The sequence below is a fragment of the Saccostrea echinata genome, unplaced genomic scaffold, assembly GCF_033153115.1.
Source record: "Saccostrea echinata isolate AGI-Se365-2 ecotype Australia unplaced genomic scaffold, CSIRO_AGI_Sech_v1 ptg000005l, whole genome shotgun sequence".
Taxonomy (NCBI): domain Eukaryota; kingdom Metazoa; phylum Mollusca; class Bivalvia; order Ostreida; family Ostreidae; genus Saccostrea; species Saccostrea echinata.
The window spans coordinates 3612191-3626884 of record NW_026889754.1 but is presented as its reverse complement, the minus strand read 5'-3'; the positions used below and the strand labels follow the sequence as shown (position 1 = coordinate 3626884).

At 38.8% G+C, this 14694-nt stretch overlaps 1 protein-coding gene across 1 annotated transcript; it reads right to left on the bottom strand.

Annotated features, from left to right (window-relative positions):
* Positions 1-3799: 3799 nt before the first annotated feature.
* On the bottom strand, positions 3800-4561 carry LOC133179528 (uncharacterized). Its single transcript, XM_061314265.1, has one exon. The coding sequence runs from the start codon at positions 4559-4561 to the stop codon at positions 3800-3802; it is 762 nt and encodes a 253-aa protein (XP_061170249.1).
* Positions 4562-14694: the final 10133 nt, after the last annotated feature.

Genomic DNA, 14694 nt, shown 5'->3' with positions numbered 1-14694 from the left:
GTTTATCATATAGCTTGGTTGTTAGATTACCATTAACGTCTTTTTCAAGTAAAATATCCAAATATGAAACAGATGTGTCAGACTCTGTGGTATCTTTTATCTCAAGTTCACCAGGATATATCGTATCGAAAAGAATTTGCAAGCTTCTCACAAAACTATGAGTTCAATCATATAACTTCATCACCTTTATACCCAAAATCTAACGGAAAGGTAGAAAATGCTGTGAAAATTGCAAAAACTTTATCAAAGAAAAGCCAGTTAGACAACAAAGATCCTTTCTTGGCACTACTCGATTGGAGAAACACTCCTTCAGATAATATCGGACGTTCCGCTGTCCAGAGACTAATGGGACGTCGTACAAGAACACTACTACCAACAAAATCTGAAATTTTGAAACCATCCCTACCGACAAATGTCAAAGAGCAATTAGCAAAAGGGAAATCTCTGTCAGAATTCTATTATAACCGAACAGCTAAAGACCTACCAAAGATTAATATTGGGGAAACCGTGAGAATTCGACCTTTTGGAAAGGAAAAAACCTGGACTAAGGCAAAAGTTAACGAGAAAGTTAATATCCGCTCATATCAGGTTACTACAGAGGATTGTCGCACCTATCGTCGAAACAGGAAACATCTGCGGCGCAGCAATGAGCCATTCATTGAGAACAACGTAGTAGACCCCCCCCCCCAAACTTTGATAATGTGATGAATGATAAGCCACCATCAGCAGAGAACCCCAAACCATCAGCGGATAAAATTACTCCCATCAGACACTCTACAAGACAAATAAAAATGCCAAAACGTTTTGAAGATTTTAAGATCTACAAGTGATAAGTGAAACAGCAAAAGTGTTGAGGCATAATAATCCTCTTTGCTGTTATTGGCCACATGATCATTTATTGTATTACCATCATCTGTATATATTGTAAATATACCTCTTTCTTAGTGAAGTGAATGTTCAGTGTAAGATATTATCTATTGGAAAAGAAACTGTAAAACAAAGACTATCTCCAAAAGTTTAAATTAGGCATCATGGACTCTTAAGTAATTTTCAATGTTTTATTTCTTATTAAATGATAATTATATAAATTAAGTAAAGACATTTTTCTCAAAGAAGGGGGATGTAACGTATATATTGTATTCTGAGATTATCCCAATCTCCTGTGCATTCTGTAACCACGTGCTTGCATGCTATATCTTTATGCTCTTTGTTTATACTAAGCAATCTGTAATAAATTCATGTAAAACACACACGTGTTAAAACCATTACTTTACACATCACTTAACACATCGTCAGTGTAAGTTTGATGACGACACTTCTCATACAAGTTTCCAAAACCTTTTTTTTTTTTACAAGCCTGTAAATACTGTCTTTAACACTTTTGTAATAGTATGCGTTTGGAAACAAAAGTTATCTCTCTCCATGTAGTTACACATTTAAAAAGTTTCTCCAACGAGCTTTCTGAAATAAGGTATTTTATAGTTGGTTGAACAAAATTGTTACACTTTTTTAACACATCTTAAATGTACTGAATTATTTGCCTGTGTCAGTGTCGATGGAAAACTTTTGTAAAGAGTAGCAGTAAATGAAGAAGAAAATGAGCCAAGAAAAAAAAACTGATTTGATCTGCATAATAAAGAATGATAAGGCCTTATCTGAAATTAAAAAAAAAAACTGCTTGTCACCTTAACAATAATTTTAGAAGGATTTGTATATATGATTTGAATATATTCATGGTTTTTGTCTGTTTCTGTAGGAATCTCAGATTCTCCTTCACTGTCCTGCTTAAACATTTCAACAAGCTCCTTATCATCTTATTCTATATTAGTGCCTTCTTCACTGTCTGTAGATACATCCTCAGAAACATTGTCCGGTTCAAAAGTAGCTTCAGCATCCCGAACTTGTTAATAGTCTTCCTTTTTTCGACGAAGTAGATGGCATTTTAGGTACATAATTTCTGTATTCCTCCACATTTGCTACACTATTCTCTATATACAAATTTCTCTTAAAATACGTGTTAGGAAATTTCTCCTTGAAATTTGTGCAGTATTTTCTTTTTCTTTTATATTGATCCATCATGGAACTTCAAACAGAAGATTGGGTTCCGTCACGAATTTGATGAAATACTTAATATTCATATGTAAAAATGAATACAAATTATTAATATGTTAACAACACCCATGATATACCATTTAAATATAATTATAATTATTACTATTTCTGGATAATTTTTGGTTGAATGCCTAGTCAACAAATTATGTCCAGATGTACACCTGAAAGGTGTACGCGTATGTTTTAAAGGGGCCAGAGATTATAGTTATATAAATCAAGTCGCACTGATTTATGATACTTCATATCAAGGTCATCTGATCTACTGATGTAATATCTGCTTACCAAATCCTTATTCAGGTGTCTTGACAACAGACAGCTGACAAAATTTCTTCAACTTGTTCCTCGTCACAATATACGACGGTAGTTTTTTTTTTGCAAGGGGGTCCTACATTCACATTTTTGGTTGTCAGGCGCCTTTTCTTGATTGATCTTAGGTTTCCTGTCAATTATGTACCCATATCAATCTTCTTTCTAGCAGGAAAAATTCTATCGGACGACAAGGTACATTTTCCTCTTCTTGGGCGAGATCTTTCACTCTGTTTTCCCCTAGAAACATGAGAAGATTTGGTCCAGCCTTTTGCTTAGACATAGAAAAGACGACAGGTTTTTGCTGGATTTAAGTATTTTATCTCTCTGTAAGCTTTCATTTTTAATCATTAAAAAATGGTTAAAATAAAAAAAAAAGTCCAAAGAGGGGAAAATGGTAAGTAGTGTTTTTCAGAATTTTCTCAGCCAGCGTTGGAAGGTAAAATGGGTTTGAATCCCAATGAAGATCTTTTGGCGTAATTTTTCCTCTTTTTATCACGAAATTACGCAATTAAAATCAGTTTCACGACTTTAAATATTTAACCCAAAAAAATTTCTTTTTGAACGGTTGACTTTCGAGTAAAAAAGTACGTCCTACTAAAACGAAAATGAGAATTTAAATATTAATAATCAAGTAAAGGTTTCCTATGATAATTGTAAACAACACACACACACACACACACACACACATATATATATATATATATATCACTGCGTATAGGCAGCTAACCACACAATCAAACTGACTTACTGTGTTTCAAGTTTATTGAAGAACGTGGTGAAAGGCTGAAATACAAACAAAATGAACCTGTACACAAACACATAACAGACAGTCATAGGACATTCATACATGCTGACTAGATATTCATTCATATATACTGACTTACATACATTTTGAAAGTTATAAGAATGCATAGTAATGCTATCTCACAATATCTCATTGAGCGAACTAAGCAAATATATCAATGCTATATCATACATGTAAATTTGGCAGTATCTGCTATTTTTAGAAACGACTATGAAATACACAAAACGTATGACACCTATGCAAACATTAAAGCAAAATCAAATACTATAACCATGTAAACATTTACAAACATAAAAGCTTACAATGTACTCTCGGCCGGATGGACAATATTGACGTTATAGCTGCAAACATGTGCTGCATCCCGCACCAGCATGGAGAACTTAAATGTATTAAACAAAACAAAGAACACTGTAAACCCGGAAATATCCGGTTGCACTTAAAATAAGTTGTACATAAACTTATTCATGAACACTACACTCCCCGTCTTATATCATAGATATAACCAGTCACTAACTTACATTTACAAAAATCTCAAACTGTTACTGCATAACTACAATAATCTTTTTCACAAAGTTACTGTTCAAGCAGGAGAACCATCTCGGTTATGGGTCGGATGTAAACCTTCCTGTCCTTGGCGACACGTACAACAGCTTTCCGGACCATTGCATCATTGCTCTCAATCGGGCGCTCGACTATCCCCATCGGCCACAGGTTCCTATGGACATTCTTCTCAGGTAAGAGTACAACATCTCCGCTCTTCAGATTCTCTTTACTTGAGTACCACTTCTGTCTCTTTTGTAAACTGTCCAGGTAGGTCATGTGCCACTTCTTCCAAAACATATCAGAGAGCACCTGAACATGTTTCCAGCTGGCTGTGTACATGTCCTTGAAACCCAAATGTTCTGAGAAAGATCCGATATCCCCCTGTTTCTGTGTCAAGAGTACGTATGGGCTCAGTACCATGGGTGATGATGGGGTATCAAGCGCTATCGGGCGAGAGTTAAGTATGGCACAAACCTCTGCCATGAACGTGACTAGCACTTCGTGTGCAAGTTCTTTGCCTCTGTCTTGAAGCAGCATAGAGTCCAAAATCCTGCGAGCACTACCAATAACTCTCCCCCATACACCTCCCATATGGGATGCATTAAACAACCAGGTTGCTCTGTTCTCCTTCAGGTAAGTCTTCATCATATTGTCTTCAACGTTGATGGCATTCACATCAAGGTCCTCCACAGCTCCAATAAAATTTGTTCCCCTGTCAGAACGAAAAAGCTTTACTGGTCCACGCAAGGTTATAAAGCGTCTCAGGGCATTAATGAAGCATGAGCTAGACATGTCCTCAATCACCTCAATGTGTACTGCTCGTGTAGTTAAGCAAGTAAACAAGACGGCTCATCTTTTACTCTGAGCTGATAGACCACGCGTCTTTCTGGTAACTACCGGCCACGGACCAAACACATCAAGTCCTACAGAGGAAAATGGGGGTCCTGGGGTGAGCCGATCAACAGGGAGATCTGCCATCCTCTGTTCCTGGGGCATCCTACGGAGCTTCCGACACACAACGCAACCATGAATGATGGAGGATACGAGTTTCTTTGCTTCCAGGATCCAATAGCCATGAGAACGTACGGCGCCTTCAGTGATCGTTCTGCCCTGGTGGAAAACCTTGTTATGGATGAAACGTACCAGTAGTACTGCCACATGTCCGTTAGGAACTATAACTGGGTTAAGCGACGAGAGTCCTGTACTCTTCAGCTTGTTCAAACGACCTCTAACTCTGAGCAGACCTTTGTCATCAATAAAGGGAGATAAATCCAGAATACGACTGTCCCTAGGTAGGTCATGTTTTCTCTCAATTGCTTCGAGTTCAGGACCAAAGGCCTGAGCTTGTACACATCTAATAATGAAGCGTTCAGTGTCTCTGCGCGCAGATTCACATTTGGTGTTCTGGCACATGTGCCAACCAGTACAGTCATTGGAACCTCGGTAGGAGGCAGCTACATGTCGAAGTATGGACAATGCGGCCACAAGACCGTCCCAAGTAAAGTATTTAGTAAAACGATCCTCGATCGGGGGTAGCTTAGTCGATACATGTACAGCCTTAAAGGTGCTCAATTCGGGACGAACATCCTTATCGTCATCAGGGCTGATTAGTGGGTATTCAACCTCAGGTTCGCTTTCTGCTAGGTCCCTTGAACAAAACTGCAGTGGTCCAACAAGCCATGTGTCTAACATATGACTAATGTCAGAAACTGATCCCCTAGTCGCTGCATCGGCCGGGTTCAGGTGAGTGGGCACATAGCTCCACTGGATAGGGGTTGATACAGCATGGATCCTAGCAATCCTATTACTTACATAGTTGTAAAATCGTCTTGTCCTGTTTTTTTTTTATGTATCCCAATATAACCTTACTATCTGTAAAGTATTGGATTGATGACGAAGCGATAGGGAGGTGATCTGACACAAATTCTCCTATTTCCGCTGCCAGCACAACACCACATAGCTCCAGACGTGGAATACTATGCCCTGGTAGAGGTGCGAGTTTAGACTTTCCCATGACAAATCCAATGTCATGCTTCACCTTCAGGTAAGCTGCAGCTGCAATCGCAGTTTCCGATGCGTCGGAAAATATCAGCAGTTGTGGGTCTGATGCTAAGCTCAGCGACTGTGGAACGAACATCCGGGGAATATGTAGACTGCTTAACTGATCAAGCGACTTACTCCAACTCTCCCATCTATCTCGGTACTCTTCTGGTAGAGGATCATCCCAGCTTGGACTCCCTGTACACATCTCACGTAGAATCATCTTACCACATATTGTCACTGGAGACAGAAAGCCAATGGGGTCAAAGATACTGTTGACCCTTGAGAGAATTCCACGGCGAGTGAAGGGAACATCAGCATCTGGCTTCTGGAAGACGAAACAGTTAGATCTCAGATTCCAGGCCAATCCAAGGCTGTGCTGAACTACATCATCATCCCCACCAAGCGACAAGTCCTGAACGTCCTTTCCCAAGTCAGCTGGAGGAAATGCATCCACCTCTTCTTGTACATTCGACACAATCTTATGCAATCTTATTTCCCCCTCTTCAGCAAGTACCTTCTGAGTTCGTCTCATAAGTTCAATCACTTCTTCAGGAGTAGGTCTAGACATTAATGCGTCGTCAACATAAAAGTCCTGGTGTACAAAGTTGACGACATCGTGATCCGCGTCTCGTACTGCCCATCTAAGCCCATATGTTGCCACCGCAGGGGAAGGCCGATTCCCAAACACATGGACGGTCATACGGTACTCAACCATTTGACAATGTGGATCGTTGTTCTCATTCCAATAGAACCGTAAGTAGTCTCTGTCTCTCTCGTTTACAAAGAAACGGTAAAACATCTGCTGGATGTCTCCTGCTATAGCACACAAATCCTTGCAAAATCGTAACAAGATTCCTAGCAAGTTGTTTGTCAAGTTGGGTCCTGACAAAAGAGCATCATTCAATGTACATCCCTGATACACTATCGAAGAATCAAATACAGCACGAACTTTGCCAGGTTTCTTAGGATGTGTCACAGCAAATATTGGGATGTACCAACATTCATGTCCCCTGGCTACCTCTGGTGCTTTCTCCGCTGCTCCTGTGTTGAATATGTTTTCCATAAATTCACACATCTGTTTTAGCTTTTCAGGATTTTTCTTCAAACTGTGGTCTAGGTTGCAAGCCCGTTTGAAGACTTGAGTTTTATTGTTCATAAGGTGTGGACGTGCATTCTTGAAAGGAAGTGGAGATGTCCAATTACCACTAGAGTTCTTCTGGAAAGTCTTGTCCATTAGTGACAAGAATTCGCGATCTTCCACAGAATTTCCCACCTTGTTGTCATGTCTGTCAGTGTAAAACAAATTATCACCTTTGAAGTCCTGAGCTTTAGGGGGCATGTAAGAGGGGGGCCTTGGACCTTAACATGAAGGCTGTTCTGGCATGGGGTAAATATTGTCCCTCTACCATCATTCTGAATATTGGTTTTCAAGACACTGAGATCATTTGGCTTGTGACGCCCATCCAAACATACCTCTCCAATTACGACCCATCCAAGGCTGAGCTTCTGTGCAAAGGGGGATGCTGGGGGCCCAGTCACCTGGCCTTGCACCTGATGCACATCCACCAAGTCCCTGCCAATCAGCAGTTGTATACCAACATCTCTGCGTAGTGGGGCAAGTTCCTTAGCAATATGCCGTAAGTGAGGATGAGCATGCGCAACCTCTGGAGTTGGGATTTCCATCAAGTTGTCTGGAATATCATTACACTCTATAACGGGCGGAAGCTGATGACAGACAAGTCCATCCATAGACTGAATACAGAATCCCACTGCTCTTCTCCCAGATGTCTCAGTCACTCCAGCACAAGACTTCAGTCTGTAAGGGATGGGATCAGATGTGACTTCAAGTTGGTCCAAAAGTTCAGAGCGAGCTAGGGTGTGGTTGCTCTGATCATCGAGCAACACATAAACAGTCACAGCAGCTTGTGGACGATCAATGGGAAATACCTTAGCAAGAACAACCTTAGCACAAGAACGTCCACCATTGACTGAACCGCAGAGTGTAGTGCACTTCGAAGATATTTCTGTTCCCTCTCCGCCATCATTTGAGGTGAGTATGTTTCCTTTGTGTCTCTGTCACCTGAATCTTTCTTATACCAGTGCGTATCTTTCTTATACCAGTGCGTAGCAGTATGGTGTAGTTTGCTCCCGCACACAGAACATGGAGAATATATGGTGCAAGATGACTGCTGATGTTCAGTCGACGCACAACATTTGAAGCAGATGGAATGTTGCCTTAAGAATGCACGACGCTTATCCAGTCTCCACTTCCGAAATGCCTCACATTCGTTCAATGAATGTTTTGACTTGTGCACTGGGCACCGAGCTATATCACGGAAGTGATTCTGAAGGCGTGTATCACTTGTATCCATATCTATCTGGTCGTCTCTGGAAATGCTTGTCTTATGTGTAGATAATATCTTCCTGCGGTCTAAAGGCTTAGGAGCACGGTAAGTATCTTTACGTGGTTGATTGTACACAAGTCCAGGGTCATTGCACATAGTGATCATCTCACTGATGAATTTCAAAAAATGTTCAAATGGAGGGTACTGTGCATTGTTCTGCTGTTTGTACCTAAAGGCAATGGTAGTCCATTTGTCTTGAAACTTCTTCGGTAGCTTGGCCACTATAGGTGTAATTCCAACAGATGTGTTGAACTGTGCTAACAAATTGGCAAAAATGTCATTATCCTTCAGGGACTGGATCTCGTTCAAAATATCACATAGTTAGTAGAGTTCTTTCCCGTCCTGACTGTCTAGAGTCTTAAAGTTCTCCAGCTTCTTACTGATCGAAGCCTCTACAAGTGAAGGTGCACCATATCGCTCTTCCAGACGACGCCAAACTTTCAAACGACCTGCTACAGAGTCATTAGCATGACAAGCCTTAATGTTTCTGGCCTCGACACTTGAACTCGGTCCCAAGTACTTGACGAGAAGATCAAGTTCTTCTGTTGGGGTCACTGACAGTTCACTCATGACTCGCAGGAAGCTGGTCTTCAACGACAATAAATGCTCTGGCTTGTCATCAAACGAGTCGATCTTGGTTACGAGGTCTTTTTTGAACCAGAATCTAGCAAAGTCTGTGAACAAGGGTTGTAGTTCGGTCTCTGAAGGGGTTGCAGGCGGTTCCTTTGCTGTGGGTATATAGGCTGGAAAGCCAGGGGTCACAGGAACATCTGTAGAACGGGACGGGGTGTACATTGGAACGGCGCTAGTTGCAAAGGTAGGTGGGCGTGGTAAAAAGGCGTGTTCCCTCCGAGTCTGAGGTTCAAACTCTGGCGCGTACACGTTCAAGGATGGTGGCTCAAGATCACAAACAAAGTCGTCTACAACACTCAGGTGGTCGAAGTCGGATATATCCGACCTATCATCTTCCTCCGCCATAGACAGTTCTGCGACTGCAATCTCCTTCCTTGCCGATAACTCGTTTATTTGTGTTTTTGGATGTCGAGTGCCATCTGTTTTTCTTTCTTCACGAAATCCAGATGAACTTTTGCGGCTTCCAAACTGAGTTTCTGTGTGCTTCCAGTGTTAGAACGAGCATCCGTTAACGAAGGTGTCTTCTTCAATAGTACAGGAAAGCATACATTATTAAGTCTCTGAGCTATAGTACGGGCAAGGATTTCCACCCTTTCCATGCAAGTTCGTTCTACCACTTGGTGGCTTGTCTGTTCGAGAGAACTTTCGTATGTATTATGCCTGCACAGGAAGTCCAGGTATTCATCGCTCACACACTTATAGTCACTAAAACATGAGTCCAACCTGTGTCCAAGCTCACTCAATGCACTAGCACTACTGGTAGTTACGTCGCACTGTAACATAGTATCCAATTCTCTTCTTAATAAAAGTAGTTTGCGAATATAAACATCCTTATATTCTTCAAAGAGGGTTGCACCCTTCTGTGTGGGTTTCAACAGTCTTTTGGGGCGCACATCCCCTCAGAGTCTGGGTATCTGTATGCCATGTCCAGAGTAGGCTGCTCACATTCCTTTCACTATCACTGCGTATAGGCAGCTAACCACACAATCAAACTGATTTTCTGTGTTTCAAGTTTATTGAAGAACGTGGTGAAAGGCTGAAATACAAACAAAATGAACCTGTACACAAACACATAACAGACAGTCATAGGACATTCATACATGCTGACTAGATATTCATTCATATATACTGACTTACATACATTTTGAAAGTTATAAGAATACATAGTAATGATATCTCACAATATCCCATTGAGCGAACTAAGCAAATATATCAATGCTATATCATACATGTAAATTTGGCAGTATCTGCTATTTTTAGAAACGACTATGAAATACACAAAACGTATGACACCTATGCAAACATTGAAGCAAAATCAAATACTATAATCATGTAAACATTTACAAACATAAAAACTTACAATGTGCTCTCGGCCGGATGGACAATATTGACGTTATAGCTGCAAACATGTGCTGCATCCCGCACCAGCATGGAGAACTTAAATGTATTAAACAAAACAAAAAACACTGTAAACCCGGAAATATCCGGTTGCACTTAAAATAAGTTGGATATAAACTAATTCGTGAACACTACAATATATATATATATATATATATATATATATATATATATATATATATATATATATATATATATATGTATGTATGTATGTATAACTATATATAACTCACGTAACATGCCTCCTACAGTATGTAGTTATTATATGGAAAAGCGTAACGGGAACAGCCATCGGTCAGACAGTTTGTAAAAGTTGTATAAAATGGTAAAATTTACTTCTTACTCACATTGCTCGAGCTGATCAAAACATCATTAACTGAACAGACGTTTGAGTAAGCAAACAATTCGTTATATCACAACAAAAATATTTAAAATCCTTCCAAATATCATCAAAATCTTCTCCCTTCTAAAATTAAAGTAAACAAAGTTCACGTCATCAGAAGTAATAGGATTTTGTAATAGGAGAATCTATACTGCAGGCATGACAAAATCCGGTAAATTGCAAATCAATGTGACCGCGTGTTTTTATCAATAAAGATATTATCTAATAAAAATACAGCATTGACTTATTGTTTTAATTTTTGTCCATAATGTATTTCCATACTTTAAATAGTTATAAGTAAGAGCGTTTGTATATATTTATTACACTAAGGCTTTTCCACAGTGTTTCTCATTAAATCAAGCATGCTATTCATGCATGGATGAACCCAGGTTTTTGATTGGATACTCTGGTGAGAAGCTCACTATTGTAGTAATTTTTTTAGAAATTCAAAAAAGATCCTTAGAGTGAGCAGTGTATTTTACTGACTCCTAAAATTCCTAAATAATTTACTGACAATTTCTATACCAGACCTATGGACTTATGGACTATAAACTAAACAGGTCAGTTCATTAACATTTTAACATTATTAATCATGAGCATGATGTATGAAAGTTATGTGAATGAGATTTATGTAAAATATTATTTTTTATGAGTTTTAAATATATTTTGCCAATAATCAGTCAGACTTACCTTTATGTGATAATTTATTATAGATATGACTGACTGAGAAATTAAGGATCAGGTTCATATACCATATATTTGGTAAGCTAGTGAAGTTTATTATAGATATGACCGACTGAGAAATTAAAGATCAGGTTCATATACCATATATTTGGTAAGCTAGTGAAGTTTGTGTATATTGTGATGTCTATTTGTGTTGTAAATAGAAATTCATTTGAATACTATGAATGGATATGTTTATAGTGAAAAGTAAATTATTTTATGATAATGAATTGCATAATATAATGCTTGAAATGATTATTTTATGATGATCCTTAAAGTTATGAGGAAAATGGAGTTATTTCCCTTAGCCAGAAAATTCAGTGTTTTGTGTGATGTTTGTGTATGTTTGTTTGTCTGTGAATTATTTGTTAAATATTTTATTTACAGAACTACACATATGAAATGACCTGTACATATCATTATGATGGAATATACAATATATTAATTGAACCCAAACTTCCTTCGTTGTTATTAAAATCAACGTTTACATCAATATTTTATAATAGAGATGGTATAAATTACTTTTTGCTTCACATAAATACTAGTATATTCATATAGTAGAAAACAATAATCATGAGGAGACTCGACCCCGATTTAAAAATATTCAGAACGACTATACTAAAGGCTAAGAGAACAGTTTGCCCATGGATATTCCTTGCTGCAGTGTCAGTAGGTGCTGTTAAAAGACAAACTAGTTCTTCTGGATTATCCAATTGTGATCTCAACAGATCATTTAGTGATCATTTGGTACAGTGCTTTGATTAAGTGGCTTTTACCAGATCCAGCTCCTCCTGTGATGAATGCCAGTATCTGATCTGGTTCTTTTCCTGTTGATACACATGTCAACTTTTGGAAAAACCACCTAAATTTTATTGAAAATGAACCGCTGTTCTACATTGAGAGATCTTATCAATGGTTAGTATTTTGTGTCTGGCATTATTAACTCTTGACGCTCTGATGTTATAGGAAGTTGTGACTTAAAGGCTTCAGAATGTTGAGATTCAGGATGGTTAGCTGGATTAAAAAGGACATATTCTTCAGCAGGTGTGGATCCCTCCTCTTGTTGCATATGCCTCTGATGTTCAATTTCTCCTGCTATTTGGGCCCATGCATCCTCAGGTGGACCATTTTCTTCAAGCTGTTCATATGCCATCTCAATGACCTCTGCATGTTTCTCAAATTTGGTTTTGTTGCTCAGCACTACTTTGTTTTTCTTTCTGAATGTAGTGTCGTAAGAGCCATCATCATCCAAGAGCTGTTTCTCTTTTCTGTATGGAACATATAACATTAGTTGGGAATGGAAGTATTTTTCTGGATTATGATATTTTGAAAAATGATGTGTTCTTATGACAGCATTCCGCCCCCCCCCCCCCGTTTTTTGTGATGTATCCTTTATTGTCCTGTTACTTAAGAACAATTGTGGGTTGGTCATCATTGTCAAAAATATCAACATCATCAGACTCTTCATTGTCCTTAGGCTTCTTGTATGACGAGATAAAATCTGATAAGCATATATTCTCTAGGTCTTTTGGTCTACATATATCTATCTACCATACCCTCCGTGTAAATATCCTCATCTTCATCATCTAGATGTCGTATAATATTCATTTGCTTAAGCATTCGAACTCGTTCTTCAGACAAATCTGTTGGAACATATATATAACTTCTCTGGTGGACCTTTTCAAAGGCAGTGGCAAAATACGATATGCTGCTCCTTGTGCAGACACTTCTAGGGAACTGAGAAACTTGCTGCCAACTAATTTTAAGTTGTGAACGAAGATCCATATTAGCTGCTTGTTTGGATGCACCTCACCCAATTCATGTTCAGGTTTTGTCATATATGATGCAATATACATCACACAAGCATCAGTGATGTACTGAACGTCAGTGTTCGGCCATCCTTAAAAAAATGTTTGTTAGGAATTGCCGCCTGGGGGGTTTTAGACCCAGGCGAGAGGGAGGGAAATTTTTTTTTTCAAAATTAAGTTAAGTTAAATTTTGATGATAAAAATCTCAATGTAGAATGAACACATTATTTTCTGCCATTTGGTAAAGGGTATCTTCCATCAACCAGGAACCCAGTTTTGCTTAGATCCTACACTTATTAAGTGATTGGGTGGCACATGTGGTAACAGGCCAAGAGTTGATTGAATAAAAAAAATCTTATTTTTGGTCAGTAAAATTTTTCCAGGAGGGGTCATTTCAATGAGGCGGGAGGCAATTCCAAACAAACAATTTTATTTTATCCTTAGCCTACCAAGCTCTGAGATATTGGAATGTAGTTGTTTATGTACACATCCTTTGGTTCCCCTTTTTGTGGACAACTCCGTTTGTGGACTTGAAATGTTGCAGAGCATACATGTAATCATTATATGGAATATTGGCTAAAGTCAAGACCTCTTTCAAAGTTAAACCAGCCACGTCTTCATTTGTGATGGTATTAAACACGGTATGCATTTCACTTGGCTTGATATTCTCTCTAATTTCTCCCTGGGAGCTAATTCTACAAATGAGAATTGCATCTGAAGGAGGTCTTGGATAATGAAACCTACATTTTATTCCTGTTTTACGACACGTGTGTGATGGACATATCTTTGTAAAGTATTAACCAAGGAATATAAATGTAGCTCCTTATCCTCATCTTCCTCGGGAAGATTACAAGAGATGTATGAATCTATGAAATTAGTAATGACATGTTCCTCAGCTGATTCAAAGTCTGGAGCATCTGATGACCATAACACCATACGGATGTGAGGGGAGCTCCTCTGCTTGAACTCCACTCTGTAGTAGAAATCGGATATGTTCCCGAGGACTTCCATCTTTAATTATTAGCCCGATGAATTGCTGCACTCTGTGGTCAAATTGACGAGCTGCTGTGATTGTGCGCATAGCTCAGTTGTTATAGTTGTTTGGCCAGTAAATAATAAGTCCCATGTTCAAACTATACTGTGGACACTTGATGAAGTGTTGTGTTCTTAGAGAAGGCACTTTATCTGTATTGTCTCAATCCAAAGTTCAAGTACCAATAATGTTTAAATAGTGTTGGGAAATCGGGATTTTTTTCCTACTCCATCATCGAATATAATTGAATGTGTACAACTGATTAAAGAGAACTTTTTCATAATATAAATTTAAACCATTTTTTATTACGCCCGTCTTTAGACGGGACGTATTATGTTATGGCGTTCATGTCCGTCCGTCTGTCTGTCTGTTAGCTTTTCTCGTGTCCGGCTCATAACTTTAATACTGTTAGGCCTAGGGTTAACAAATTTCGTCAGCTGATACTTCGTGGGTAGAAGGTGTGTCGCGCACTAAAAGTAGGTCGCTCTGACCTTTAATTA